The sequence below is a fragment of the Panthera pardus genome, unplaced genomic scaffold (assembly GCF_024362965.1).
Source record: "Panthera pardus isolate Hobbes unplaced genomic scaffold, ASM2436296v1 HiC_scaffold_7, whole genome shotgun sequence".
NCBI lineage: Eukaryota > Metazoa > Chordata > Mammalia > Carnivora > Felidae > Panthera > Panthera pardus.
This window is the reverse complement of record NW_026527002.1, coordinates 67,386,796-67,402,720: the sequence shown is the minus strand read 5'-3', so window position 1 is coordinate 67,402,720 and position 15,925 is coordinate 67,386,796. Positions and strand designations below refer to the sequence as shown.

Sequence of the window (15,925 nt, the reverse complement as noted above, 5' to 3'; positions counted from 1 at the left end):
AACAACAACAACAACAACAACAATAAAGAGTGCCTAATACATAGCACAACAAGTATTCGTTGAAGCAATGAATTCAATCAATCGCTAAGTTCTATGGTTTCCAATTCATTTTCTTCCCACTCATCCCCTTCTTTTCATCCATAGTCAGCACTTTAGTTAAAATCACTATTACTGTCTGCTTGGTTTACTGCTGAGTCTGCCAGCCTCCCGTCCTGCTTGTCCCAACCCATTTTCCATGCCACAGTCTCTTATCTTCCTCACAGGTCAGTTCTTATCATCCCTCCACCAAGTCCTTTTAAAATCAAATCTGAATTTCTCAACATGACCCACAAGTCTCTAATGCCCTTGACTTTGTACATAGCATTCCTACTACTTGGGAGAATAACTCCAGTGTCATTGTAAGGAGAACTTCTTGAGGAACCAAAGCTGAATTAAACACCTGTCTGATGTGCTCCCCCAAATAGTCTATATTTGCCCTACAACTGCATCAGTTCTGTGTTGTAATTGTCTGTTTCTTGTCTATCTCGTCAGTTACGGTGGAAATTTTGATGGGTGGGCCACTGCCCTTTACACTGTATTTCAGTGCCCTGCATGGTTCCCGGCAGAGAGTAGGCATTTGATGGGCATCTGGTGAATGAATACGTCTTCATATACCACAAGTGACCATGCAAGCAGACAACTTTGGAATTCTATCATTGGCAGAGGGGTTCTGAATCAGTGGAGATCCGTAAACAGGCAGTAACAGTGCATGAACATCACAGAATTGTACCCAACATTTTATGTGTATATACATTTGTTGAGGGTAATTTTTAGACTGTCTAAACAGTCAATAATCCTAAAAATTTAAGAAATGCTTGATTAGAAAGGACTCTTCTGAAGTGTATTACAAACTAGCAAAACCAAAATGTAGATACATACATACAACACACATATACACACAGGGATTGCCCTGACGCTACCCAGCCTTAAGGTAAACCTTTTAGTGAAAAGAGACAAGGTCAGAGAGTCGAGGGCTGCAATCCATGAAGAAAAACAGATGCCACCAAAGAACTGAGGCAGAACAGAGAGAAAAAAGGAACTTCTGTCTCCGTGACAATTTTACACGGGGTCCTCATGCAGTCAGTGTGTGAAAGGGTGGTTTCCATGCAAAGGGTATCAAAGTCTGAAGAGATCTGTATAATTCTGAAAATTGAAAACTTCAGCTTGCCATAATGCTGCTCAACTTCAGGGAAGTTGGTCTTTTCAGTTCTGGCCGGTGACTTCCCTATCTAGACTCTGACCTTCAACAAAAGGCAAGAGAAAAGGAAGAGGAAGGCAGTGGGCTAGGCTTATGACAAGGGAGGCGCAGGAAGGGGGGGGAGGTCAAACCCTCATCACATCTCAGGTGACCCTCTTTCCCTGGCTCACTCTACTCCTCCACTCATAGTACAGTTTACGTACTTCCCGAATTGCAGGAATCTTGACAACGTATCAGGCACTTTGGTCAAATGATAAAATGTACGTAAGTTCTGAAAAACACAGGCAGTTTTGAAAGTTCTAGGGTTTCCTTTTTTCTTAATAAATGCTGACCATGTGCATCCTCCCCCGAATTAATTAAACATTTAATAAAGAAAGGGAATATGATCTTTCTTTTTTTCGTTAAGTTTTCATATCAGCATACTGCCTGGTTTGCTTTAGAAAATGTTAACTTCGGTCTGAGATGTTACTAATCCACAAAGGTAGGACAGGTAGTTCAGAGTGGTGACAGGCTTGATTACTTTGTGTTTCAATGCCAGCTGGCCTAACTTCCATCACTGCAGAGTCCGCAGGGTAGTTACTGATCTTGCATCTAAGATGTCTCTAGGCGTGAAACAAACGTCACTTACAACAGATGGAACTGGACCCTGTCCTCATTAGCAGCATCTTTCATCCAAAGGAAATGAAAGCCCGTTTGGTGAATTGGGTCCAAAGGCCTGGCGAATTCTCTTGACCAGTTAATTAGCATCTAGGTAATCAGGAATGGTCCACCCTACCTGTCTAGCAATTCAGCCCCGGGATCACTTAACAACACACAAGAACAGCTCTCGTGATGCACACAGATGGGAGCCCCATGAATTTACTATACATACTATTAATCCACTAGTGCCTAATTCTGCTGCAGAACTCCAATTGTGTAAATGGACAGAATCGTGAATGCTACAAAAATAGTTTTTAAAAACCAAGTTTGTCAAACATCCCTTTAAGATCCTATATTCAACTATTCTATCTGGACTTTTTGTGAGGTTTTAATCTACTACTCCCAAAAATGTATTACTTTAAATAATAGTGACAAGTGAGGACTGCTCTGGGTAAATTCCTGATGCATTTATGGGGAAACTTGGTGATCAGTTATTCTGGCTGGAAGCCGGGGTGAAAGGGGAAGTAGAGAAGAAAGGGGAAAAGTTATAATTTAGTAAAGTCCCACCCGACAGCGTAATATTTGACGCCATATTCACTTAAAAAAACAAACGTCCAGGACTCGCTTAAGAGTTGTAAAGGGTTTTGCCCTGATATCCTTCTTAGCAGGAAATGGCGGGTAACGATTTAGTGAAATCTGGTCTAAGTTCCGTTATATTCATAGATGAGCTGAACATGTCACTGAGAACTGGGCTGTACTGTTTCTGTAGCAGTGTGTGGGACCTGAAACCTTTTCCGATGCTACTGGGACTGTTCTGAGCAAAGAGAGAAAGATGAGAACGGAAGAAAAAAATTCGATAACCTCGTCCATTGCCTGCTCTACTTGCATCCTTATCCTTAATCTTGTCGACCTCATTGTGTCTTCCGTCTTCTTTAGGTTTCGCTGCTGCAAGAGAGACCCAGGTTAGGAAGTGTGAGTTGAGAATGATGCCAGGATCAATGCTGACAATGAGATGAGAGCCGGAGTGAAGCCAGAAGAGGCCGAGAAGCCAGAACTGGAAATGAGTTGTCAGAGATGCTCATGATGAGGCATCTACAGTATACATTCCACCCCTCCGTACAGGGGTGAAATTTGCCAAACTGAACAAGTAATACTCACCCAGAAGAAAAGGGTCTACTCTCGCTGAGATCATTTAATTTGGTACTAAGTGAGATGTGCACGTGATGAAGATGTTCTTAATACACTACTTCTGGGAGGAATCATTCTTGTGAAGTGTGGAATGGGAAGGAAGCATGAGGCATGGCGACATGGATGCGCATCACCTGGGACATCCAGCAGTCTGCTCCCACAGATGCCCTCAAGGTAGTATTCACCTTGAGGGGCCTCACAGACTCTGACACCCGATCTCATGGACTGGACCCAGGAATGCAGACTCATGCTAACAAAACTCACAAGACACAGATGTATTAAAAAAAAAAAAAGAAGAAGAAGAAGAAGGCGACTTTATTATTTACAGTGAACAGAAGAATCAGGTGTACTGAATGTCCATCAGCCTGATAGTGAATTATCTCCTTGGGAAGGAAAATTTACCGCAGGGAAGCGTGGTGGGCATGGACGCAGAGCAAGTGGAGTTAATTACACAGGATTCCAGCACCAAACGGCATAAGGCTCTGCAGCTCTCTACAAGAGGGTTACCCACCTGCCAGGCAGGCTGGATGCTTGCCTCAGCCTGGCAGGTGCTACTGCTCAGAAGGTGCTTTGCTGGGTATCACCACAATTAAATCGATTGGTTTTCTTTTTCTCTGAGAGACAGAGAAAATGCTCATCTGATGAAGATTTTATATGTTTGGGTAGTTTTAAGATGTCAATACCCTCAATTAGGGTATAGTCAAATTTTACTGTCCAAGGAGTCTTTATGTCTCTTAAGATCACAATGGCTCTCTTGGCTTTAATCTCTTCGATGTTCATTTCTTCGATGAATTTTCAGAGAGTATTTTCGTTTCCCTGCTTTCTGAGATCAAGAGGGGCACCGCAAGGTGGACTCCACATTTGCCTACAGGTTCCACAAAGTGTCAGTTAAATTCAAATCAACCTGTACTCTCTGTGCCAACTTTATGCCCACTGCTGTGCCAGGTACAAAATAACATTCAAAACAGCCTCTAAGGAAATGTTGTATCTACTGGATGCCTACAGCCTTTCTCTCTTTTTAAGGTACAAGAAATATAAAGATAAACACAACATTGTCTTGTTCCCTTTAAGTCTTGCAAAGGAACAAGATACGTGTGTTTAAAAAAAAAAAAAGAAAAAGAAGGTGCTGTGCCAAGTGGTATAAAGCATGGCAGAGGGAGTCCTTTTATATTTATGGGCAGAGACAGAAGCCACATCTTTCTGTAAGTCTGATTAAAAAAAAAAAAAACCAAATAACACTGATGATTACTTTAAAAATTTAACAACAGTGAAGCATGAAATAGAAGTTCCTTCCTTTCTACTTCTCCACCCCTGTTCTACCTCTCAAGGTTGCCCCCAGTAGTTCGGTGAATACTCTTCCAGATCTTTTTCTACGTATATGAAACACACACACACACACACACACACACACACACACACACACGCTTCAGCAGCCCCAAACACACATATTTATATACATAAGCATAAATTTATATATTATATCAACATGCAAAATTTATATATTACACATCCCATTTATGTAATATATACACATATGTGAGATTGTAATATATATATTGTTTTATAACTTCTACATTTAATTTTTTGTTGTCAGTTATAACATGTATTTTAAAAAGTACAAAAAATAAATATGCTGTTTAGAAACCAAACTACTCTGGTTGCTCCCACCAAGTCAATAAACAGAAAATTCTCAGTGCCCCAGAAACCCCCTGCATCCACCCCCCCCCCCCCAATATCATCATGCTGAATCTTATGTTAATCATTTCCTAGCTTTCTGTATAGTCTCACTACCTATGAGGCAGGCAAAGCTCAAATTAGCCTGCATCAAATGCCCTCAGGGCAACAGCAGCTTCTGTTCTCTAAATCTCCATGGATTCTGTTTCTTAAATTTCCTTTGATTTTCAGTCCTTTGCTGCTCTGAGGATGTTTTCTTATACATATTCAATAGTTGGGGTTGTTTTCAGCAAGAGGATTGTTCAAGTAATGTGATGGGCTGTATTTCCAGTAACAGAAATCTGTGTCACTTGTCAACTTCTTTCTGTGTTACAGTTATATGTATAAATGTAGAGTCTTACCTACTAGATCCTCACTCCTTGGGGGTTATGGGAGGCAAACGTTCTTAATCTGCCACGGCACACAACAGTGAAATATGCAGTCAACGCACAAAGAGTAAAGAGCAAAGGAACGGACATGAGAACGAATATGGAATTACACCTGTTCCGGAGGGGTTGCCATTTCCTTGTTTCGAAGGGAGAGGAGATGTGGATGCATAAAACGATCTGACATGAAACAATTTGAGGCAACAAGGCCATGTTTTCAACAAAATCACCTCCACTCACCAACGTGGGAAGTTTTCCAAGATACATTGTCAAGTGAAAAAAGAAAGTTGTAAGATGGTGTCTGTGTATAAGACAGATCTATCTCTATCTCCCACGTGTGTAAACAGGCATGTGTGTGACTGTGTGCCCACACACATTCTTGTTTATGCCCTGAAACAATGGCTGTAAGAGCACGTAGCAGTGGTTACTTCTACGAACTGGGCCTGGGAAGCCAGGAGTTAACCTTTTCATTTTCAAGTATCCTATATAATCTTTTTACACGAAGCAATACATTATTTTTATAGTTAGGGGAGAAACTTTTAAATTACATTCAAGGGGAAACATATCTGATGAGAGAAATCAAGAAGAAAAAACAGACAGGAAGACATAAATTATTGGGGGAAGGCTCCTTCAAAAAGGCAGGACCTGAAATGAGTCCCAGGCCCTGGTAGAGTTCACACTGGGAGGACAGAGGTGAGGGAAAAGCAGGGCGACGTGGACAAGAGCTGTGTGTGCGCAGATGTTAGGAAGAGACGAGAACGACACCTGAAGAGGACCCCAAGGAAGCTCACCTAGCTCAGGTTAACTCAGTTTACACCGAGAGGCGTGATGTTTAATCAGACACAACGGCATCAAACAGCATCAAACGGGCAACGTCATCAATATTAAGAGCTTATCACTGGTTTCATGGGAAACAGAAGTCACTACAGGGTACTTGACAAGGCAGTAACAGAATACTAACCTCGTGGAGGACTTCGTGCAGAATGAAATCAAACGTGAAAACTCCCTAGTAATTTGTAAAGTGCTGCATCAGCAATGATAGGTTTTATTACGCAAGAGTTACATTTTGGGGAGATTATCGTGGTATTTTGGCACAGGACGTACCAAACAGGGGCAGAAAAACTCAGGGCCAGGAGACTCCTCAGCAACAGAATACACCTGTAAGAGCTCGTCCAGTTTTCACAACCTGAGACGTGCGCATAACGGCCCTGCCTCTCAGGTTTGTTGAAGATGAAGTGCACATAAAATGGCACGGTCACGATGTATTAGTTCGTTTCTTCTCAACGCTATCAGAGTCCAGATGTACGCCGATAAAAAGAAAAACTGATGCCCTGGCCAAGGGAATGAAAAAGATAAAGCCTGAGACTTTTCTAAATAAATAATCAGTAAGGATCTATTTCTGGGATGCCGGGAATGACCGAGGAAAAGATGATTTCGAGCTATCCAGCAGGGGAGACTGGGGAAATGGTCATGTCCCTGAAAGAAATCTACCCAGATGTGTGATCCACAACATCTCTGGAGTCAGGACACTCCTATCACATGACTTTCACCTCCACTGTCTGGTACTCCCGACCCATAACCCTCCCCACTGGGTTTGGGGCAACCTCCTTATGTTAGTATAAATAGATCGTGAAATATTTTAACATAAAAGTGTACTCATATCTATTTTATTTGGGGAAAAAATGTCCAGGATATATTAAAAACCTCAAGACAATGGAGACATGCAAAAGTCACGGACGACTCATTTATCGCAATGGGCAAAATTTAGCAGTACCTTATGACAAATCAAAATGAGCTCCATGTTTGACTTCAAGGAAGAAAGATTCTAGATAAATAAAATATGTGACAGAATTAAACATCTTTGTTTTAAAATTATTTGTATCATCTGAAGACCTGAATCACAAAATTATGAAACCAAAAAAAGTTCAATAAAAATTAATAAAGTAAGTGATTCTTATTTACTGTGTTTTAAAAATTCCCTGCTTCTAAGGGGACTCTTGACTTCTGAGTTCCATGTTACAACCCTGCGCTGTGGTCTCGAAGTAGAGTTTATTACTGCTTTCCAGTATTCCAGAGGTCTCGGTTGGATACACTTTGTTGCCCAGCTCAAGGTCAAAAGCTCGAGGAATATTATATGACAGAAAATAAAAATTCCAAAAGCTTAAAAGTGCTCCTCTATCATGCTTCAGACTACTTTTCTGTAAGACCACATCGCTGCAGAAGAGGACAGAGTTGGCAATTGTGTAACTAAGCCTCCAGAACTAGTTACAACTCTGGAATGTGATCTGTGTTTTGCAATATACTTGTTCACCATCATATGAAAATCTTGGGAAATAATGTATCTTGTTTACCTGCTAGTTCCTGTCAGAGAATAACTCATTTAAAAGAATGTTAAGACAATTTCTACATACTTGACAAACTAAAGAGGGGGGGAGGAAGAGGGGAGGAGGAAGAAGAAGAGGAGGAGGAGGAGGAGGAGGAGGAGGAGGAGGAGGAGGAGGAGGAGGAGGAGGAGAAGAAGGAGGAGGAGGAGGAGGAGAGGGAGGAGGGGAAAAGAAATCTATTCTTGTTTCATAGTAAGATGGGAAGGGGAGGTAGGAGAGGATGCATACGAAACAAAACTGGCTCTGAGCAGCCGGCTGTTGAAGATGGGGGTGAGAACACAGAAGTCCACCCTCTAACTGTGCCTTCAGAATGAGCCTCCCCGAAATGCACCGCTGTGGCCTGTGCATTCTTTTGAGCTGAAGACAATCAGGGCCCGCAAGAGTCAGGAAGAGCTTCTCACCTCCCGCTGAACTGCCTCTAACAATTTAAGTAGAGGGCTTGGTCCTGGAAGAGAATCACCACCAGAGATAACTACAGAGACCGGGAGCTAGGTGTGGTGAGCTGAGGGGAGCTGGCAAAGCCTGCTGGTTCGAAGTCCTCTCTGTGGTCCACTGGCTCCGGATGGCATGACGAACATTTGTTTACCAAATATCGGCTCTTCCCATCTCCCTGCGAAGTGTCTTCCTTCCCTCTGAAGCGTCAGACTCCTGCCACCTTCTGTTTAGCTCGGGGTGGCATAGAAACCTCAGCTGCCTCTCATGTCTTTGTGGGGCTCCTGGACCTAGGCAATTAGGTTTGTCTTTCTCCTTTTAATCCTTTTAATCTCCTGTTAATCTTAAATCGATTTCATTAATAGACCAGTCTAAAGAACCCAGAAGGGTAGAGGCAAAAATTTTCCTCCCTGTACCTGCTTTGTATGTGGAAAGGCTTCATAATAAAAAGTTTAAAAAAGGCACCCACCCAGTTTTTCAAGACTGTCTCCTAGCTCGGTGTCTACGAAGGACTATCACAGTTTTACGAACAGAACTACAAAAAAATACATCATCCTGAGAACGCTGAGTTAAGATTTCTACAACTCCTGAGGCTTATATGCCCAACGACAAAATTACTGCAGACAATAATCCTGATTATGCTCATAACTCTTCTGTAAAGAAGTTTCACATACATGATCTCAACTGATCTTTAGAATAACACTGTGAGATACGGTGGGTAACATTCCAACTTATGAGAAAGAAATACGAGGCTCAGAGAAATTAAGTGACATTCGTGCATGCATGCACGCATTCCACAAACATTTACTGAACGCCTCGTATCTGTCAGGCAGATCTGTCCTGGTATTAGGAATTAAGAGAGAAAGAAAACGTGAAAATGTGATTCCGTCTTTCTAGAGGTGCCTGGTCTAGTAGAGGGGAGAGATTTATAGGCAGAATTACATGACGATGTGATGCATGGTACAATGCTGTGTTTTTCAAAAACTTTAAACATGATCTGCACTAAGAGATGACATTTTATGTCACAACTCAGTGTATATGAACATAGGTTGAACCGGACAAAAGTTTTATGAAATCACATGATGCACGTGGCATTTTCTAACCTACCCTGTTCAGCATCTTTTATAATAAAATGCTGGTCAAGACCTTTTACAATGATGTCATTATTCACTAGCGGGGTGTGACCTACAGTGCACAGAAGAGCTATGATCAGAGTTCTGAGGTAATAATGCACAAGGAAACGCAAACTCTCTTCCAGGGAATGAGAACGAGCTTTCAAGAGGTTGGTGTCTGAGCACGTATCAATATTAAAGTGGCAGAACTAGAACAAAAGTCTTGAGATGCTTTAATCACTTTGCTTTTGCAGTAACTGCTGTTTTATGCTAGACACATACGAAGCAGCAACCGACTGAATCCAGATAAGCTACAGAAACAAGCTCTTTTCTTGAAGACATGTCAGCGACCATCCATTCACATTTACCAAGTCCTCGCTGCAGCATAGCACTTCCTGTAGCTTGGCTCATCCTGCTTCCTTCCATCTGTAAAACCATTACGAACATTCTGAGACTATCAGGTTTATTTTATGACTAACAGTCCTAAATATCTGTCCTCTCAAAAATTCTCTAGAATCGGGGTGCCGGGGTGGCTCAGTTGGTTGGGCGACTGACTTCGGCTCAGGTCACAATCTCACAGTTTGTGAGTTCGAGCCCCGCGTTGGACTCTGTGCTGACAGCTCGGAGCCTGAAGCCTGCTTCAGATTCTGTGTCTCCCCCTCTCTCTACCCTTCCCCTGCTCACACTCTGTGTCTCTCTGTCTCTCAATAATAAATAAACGTTTAAAGAAATTAAAAAAAAAAGGTGTAAAATCAGATACTCTCATTTTTATTAACTACCGGTCTATACCATGATTTTGTTCAGTGCTTTAATCATCTATCTCAAGAGTCTCAAACTATTTGCTGTCAATGCAGGGCAGCTGTATCTGGTGTGTACAGACACTCAGTGAAGGAAAAAGGTAGCGAGCGAGAGCTGATGGCTCCAGGAGAACGAGTGTCTCCTGCTGCTGCCCTCTGCTGTCTAACAAAGACAGGGGCAAGATCAGGGAGACCCATCAACTTGACTTTGCTTTGCCATTTCTTCCAATAGGAATGTTTCCTTTTTACGTAGGTGTTTTGAGGCTCTATTTGCCCAAGTGAACCAAAGATTCTTTTTGTGAACTTGACCTAGTCTCCTAAGTTCTTTGTGCCTTTTATCCATTAAGCAACAAAGAAAGAAAAGGTGCATTCCCACATCAGCATGTGATCAACTTACAATGGTACCTCTATTCACTGCGTATTCAATAAATATTCATCACAGACACTGATATTGATGCTGAATAGAAAATAAACAAAAGGAAGTAAGTGAACTGAGCTTCATGAGATGGAGGAACTACAGCTGTTTTTCATCCCTACTTCCCCAAGGGGGGAGATGCTTTGAATATCAAGGGTAAAAGATTTTGTTGGCTGAAGGTTGAAAAAACAGTATTCTTAATTAAAATCAAACCAAACTGAACCACCCCCAAAACACCAACCAGCATTTGTGCCTTTAATCATAGAATTGTAGGGTCTTAATAAATGGAAAGTATTCTGGGCTATGCTTTATAGGTATTAACTCAGTAACAGAGGACTAGCCAGAAGGAAATGAGAATTCTACTTTTGAGAAAGTTACTGAAAAGCATAAGCCATTTATAAAGACATCCTGATCTTTGGATGAATCTCTTTGTTTAGAAGAGACACTTAGGCTTGATACCTTTGAATATTTTAAGGAAGTCTGAATAGGTCAATGAATTACAGTCTACAAGGTCTTAAAAAAAAGATTTTCATGTTTTAGACTACACAAAAGAGTTATTTCAAGAATACTCACTCTTTAATTTAGAGCACCAGGGATAGCATTTTCAAAAATCTGTAAATATTTAGTTGAGAATCAAATGATAAAATACTAAAACAATCAACTAAAGATTACGTAGCTAAAAATAATATAAAACAGACTCCTGACTTTTTCATCTGTAATTATTCTTTTACAGAAAGTAGAACTAGGGAATAAAAAAAACTGGGCTCTATTTTGAGGATAAAGCTGAATTTCACCTAGAACAGAGGCTTGGTATGATTTTACTTCCTAAAATCTTTACTGCTCACTTCCAACTCTGAATGAAGCATCTCCAAATGACTGTGCTCCTCTAGGTGCCTCAAACTCCGTATGTCCAAAACGAAACTCTAATTTGCTACCTTTTCCTCCTGACAACCTTCCCAAACAACCATTCTTCTTAATTCCAGTGACCTCTAAAATGGATATACACAGGAAAATCTGCTGGAAAGGAGAGTAATATAAAATAGTAGTATTTCTGTCCTGGATACATACTCAAAAGTATTTAACTATCGGGCTACCTGGGTGGCTCAGTCAGTTAAGCTTCCTTCCGACTCTTGATTTCAGCTCAGGTCATGATCTCATGGTTTGTGAGTTCGAGCCCCGCACTGGGCTGTGCATCGACAGTGTGGAGCCTGCTTGGGATTCTCTCTCTTTCTGCCCCTCCCCAGCTCACGCACACACTCTCTCTCCCAAAATAAATAAATAAACTTAAAAAAAAAAGAAAAGAAAGAAAAAGAGTAACCATTAAGGAGTATGTGATTAAAAAAAAAAAAGTTGAGACCACGAACCTAATCCAGACCTCCTCGCTGCCTTGAGACCATCTGTCATCTGTCTTCCCAGTGTGTGAATTCTCCATCCAAATCTCTTCTCCCCGTGTTTGTATTTCCAACAGTACTTAGACCATTGACGCATTTTGCTTGGATTTCTGTGGCAGTTGTCAATCTTGTCTCGCTCCTTGCAATATCTTTTCCCAACTCACCCTTCACTCTGTCACTACGATTATCTTCACTAGTCAGATAATATCACTCATCGAAAAACCAGCAATGCCTACAAACACCTAACATAGTTTTCAGGGCTTTCTATTCTCTTATCTCCACCTAGGAAAGTAGTGTGCAAAAAAAAAAAAAAAAAAAAAAAAAAGCATGAATCTCAGGACTACATTTGAGTTTTGGTCCTGCCTTTTACAAGCTTTGTGAGTTTGGGGGAAATCACTTAGGTTTGCTGAGCTTTTATTTCCATCTTTGAGTAGTGCTAAAAATAGCTCACAAAACTGTCATGTAAATCAAATGAGATTATATATGGGCAGGAACTTATTAGCAGAGAGCCAGGCACACACTAACTGAGCACCGACTGTCTGACCCCCTACGAGCTCTGGGTTCATTAGCTGCTACTGCCCTCTGCCTCATTTTCATTACTCTTGCCCCCATGGTCCTGGCACGCGACACACCAGCCCCTCTGGAACATTTGCTTTCTCCAACATGCCATGCACTCCCAGCCGCCGGTGGGTCGGATTATACTATACTCACAGCCTCACATGCCCTTTGCCGCTTTCTCCAAGCGAAATTCTACCCAAGCCTCAAGGCCCAGCTCAGATGTCAACTCTTCCAGGAAGTCTTCCCTTTATTCCACCGATCAGAATTAACCACTTTTCCTTTGTGTTCTCCCTGCACACTGCTTGCAGCTTTACTTTAGTATTTATTTCGCTGATTCATACTAAACCATTATAATTACATTAAAAGCAAAATTACGTTTACATATATGTTACCTGCATAAATTGTAAGCTTCTTGAAGACAGAAAGCATGCTTTTCTTCTTTTTATTCTCAGCAATTAACACCTTGTACAGGAACGATTTCATAAATGTCTGCTGACTGAATAAATAGATGTATCAAAGCATTTGCAAAAGGAGTAAATTTTTACCAGAACAAAACACCAACCACTTGGCCCAACTTTTGAAGTAATTTTTAAAAAACAACTTCTCCCTGAAAAATACACCATTCTTTAATCTTTACAATACATAAAATGTAAAATAACAAAGAGGTGACCTAAAAATGGTGCATTTTGATAGTGCAGACTCAATGCAAAAAACATTATTTTTAAACTACCAAGCTGACTTTACAAAATGATAATATCCATTATTATCCACTGACTACCAGTGAATATAACAGAGGACAGTGCTTCAATGAGGAAAATCCTGGTGCATTAATAAAATGGAATATTAGGCATCATTTTAAAATCATGTTTTCAAGTATTTAATCAGCTCACATTATAATGAGTGAAATAATCAGGACACAAGGCTGATCTCAATTTTGCAAGCGTGTATTTTATAGGAAAAAAGACTAAGGAAATACAGAAGATGTTAGTATGTGGCTATCTCTAAGTGGTGGGATTATAGGTGATCTTTATTTTTTGACCCTTATATTGCCTGAATTTTCTACAACATACACGATTGTTAGCAAAGTAATTTTGAAAAGACTGAATATAAAGAAATTCTAATTAATGCTGAATCAGATTTTCAAATACATAGGAGTCTTACTGGCCCAATAAGAGACCTCCTGATTTTTAGTATTAATCTCAATTATGCAGGCATAATTAAAAACCAAAAGCTAATGCCAGAGCTTAGAAAAAGAGACTAATAAAAGTCTTCCTCGATTGCACACAGAAAGAGTAAGTGAGCACTGGACTAGCCAGCTGGTAGGCAGCAAAGCCCCAACTCTGGACGGGGAAAGACTCAGCTGGCGTTTCAGCTCGGCCACTTGTCAGCTGTGTGACTTGCTGTCTCTGAGCCGTGGTCACCCCACCCACAAATCAGGGGGTACCTCCCCCCACCTTCTCCCTGTTACCCAGGTGCAGACACCATTTACGAAATCTCTACTACGATGCCTAGAACACGGCAGGTGCTCCTCTGCCTCGTGTCCCGTGGATCTGGGGACTGTCCACCTGACTGAAGATGGAGGAGAAGGAGTACAGGGGGGCTCACTCTCACTTAAAGAGAACGCAAGGGGCCTGGGTGGCTCAGTCGGTCAAGTGTCCGACTTTGGCTCGGGTCGTGATCTCACGGTCCGTGAGGTCGAGTCCCGCATCGGGCTCTGTGCTGACAGCTTGGGCCCTGGAGCCTGCTTTGGATTCTGTGTCTCCCCCCAGCCTCTGAAAAATAAATAAACATTAACAACAACAACAACAAAAACTAAAGAGACTAGAAGGTCTGGCTAAGCTTGCTGGGCAGCAAAGGCTGATTCTGAAGCAGGTGCTGAGTGGCCACCAGCACTTCAGACTGAAGCAGCCATCCCGCTGGCAGATACCTCTGTGAGGGGGACGGGTCCACAACGAAGCTGCTGAGGGTGGGGATTAAGAAGGACACAGAAAGATGGCGGGGGGGGGGGGGGGGAAGGGGGGAGAGCAAGTTCTAAAAGGCAGTGCCGTCTAAAGGGCACAGAGAAGAGGAAGCCGAGGGAGAAAGCAGAAACAACCAGGCTGTCAAACAGGGAGGAGTAAGGGGGAGAGGGAAAGTTGTCTCTTCCTCTTCTTTATCTTGCCCACAAATATTCTCTCCCGACCCCAACAGCTGCATCTCCAAAACGACATCTGTATTCTCAGGAGTGACCCCCACTCCCTCTGACAGGTGGCATGGCTTCCTCCGGAGTCAGGAAGTGAAAATCTCGGGAAACACTCACGTAGCGTAGCGTGGCCGGCAAAGCCCAAGCTGGCATCCCAAGCCCTCAAGGCGCCGAGGTGTCGAGGATGCCATCTAGAACCGATCCCGGCTACAGACGGGAGGGGGCACAGTGCCAGGAAAGCGGCCGTCCACCTGTCTCCTTTCTGTTCCTGAGCATCCCATGTCCTCCCTTGCACTTCAACTACAAAGGACGCACTGTCTTCAATTACAGGCGACCCACGCGAACGCCCCGTGATTAGAGTTCACCATCTGATAACTGTATGGTCACCTTCCCTTTCCGGTGAATTTATAAAGTGTTATTTTAGAATGTCAGGATGAGACAAGTTGAAAAGAAAGCTCACACAAAGACTGGGGCGCAAGAAATATTTAGTCAGAAGCCGCCATGCCCTCAGGGAACAAATGCATCTCTTTCCACAGCGCCATCATCTTGATCACTCACGTTAGTTTAATATGCAGAGAAAAAAGCCCGGGACAAAATGTTTGATTCTGGGTTTCTTGAAGAAAACTGTATGTGCTTTTTTTTTTTTAACAATATAAAGTGTGTACTGAATCAAAAGCGTAAATTATTGCTAAGTGTTACATATGTGGGTGCTAAGTGAGGGCAACTTCGGTGACTTCCATTAAGCTGTAACAAGCCTATTAAAAATCCAGCTTTTGGAAATCATTACTGGAAAATAAAAAATAAAAAAAAAAAGAAAAAAGAACCGCGGATACTATACCTGGAAATGCATTTATACCCACCAAGCCGAATCATAATTTGCCTACAATGGACCAAAGCTGGGCTGCATGAGGTGAAAACCACAGGGTCCTTGCAGACAACTCTGTTCAGCAAATAAGGACAGTGGGCCATGTTAAGAGAAAACCCTTTCTTATAAAATAGGCCAAGACATTAAAAAATACCCTACCAAAGAAAACAAATGTCCCCCAAAGCACTGAAACTAACACAAAATGCCAGGGGGCCTCCCTGGAGAGAAGCTTCTTTGCTCCCTGTCCCTGGACGCCCTGCTTCTCAGGAGGTGCTTCACCTACAGGACGCGGGCGCAGGGCCAGCTGATGGTTTTCACTTCTTCCACTTCAGCTGCAGCCATCGGGAACGTGGACAGAGCCAAGGAAGAAACAAGAGCTGCAGGGTCTGAATAACTGTTTGGTAGTGGTGACTATAAAAAAAAAAAAATCATTGGGCTGGAGGTGAATGGAGTTGACAGGACAGAATGAGGTTGTCAGAGAACTTAGTTAGAAGAGCCACGACACGAGGGAAGGAACACGGCCTTCGGACGATGGAAAACTTTACTTGGAGCTGAGCTGTTTCCAGGCACTGCTCTCTGAATGGCAGAACCCCGCACTGGTTTAAGAGTTGATTTTAGTCTCTGAG

General features: G+C 42.2%; 1 protein-coding gene across 3 annotated transcripts in view; it reads right to left on the bottom strand.

Moving 5' to 3' along the window:
• NSMCE2 (NSE2 (MMS21) homolog, SMC5-SMC6 complex SUMO ligase) overlaps positions 1 to 15,925 on the bottom strand; it is a 215,157-nt gene that overhangs the window by 104,216 nt on the left and 95,016 nt on the right. For 2 of the 3 annotated variants that reach the window (XM_019459870.2, XM_019459872.2), the window contains one exon: positions 2,738 to 2,821. The exons of the other annotated variant lie outside the window; for it this stretch is intronic. In XM_019459870.2, coding sequence (XP_019315415.1) covers positions 2,738 to 2,821 — 84 coding nt within the window. The remainder of the gene's footprint in view (positions 1 to 2,737; positions 2,822 to 15,925) is intronic. 3 annotated transcript variants of the gene reach the window in all.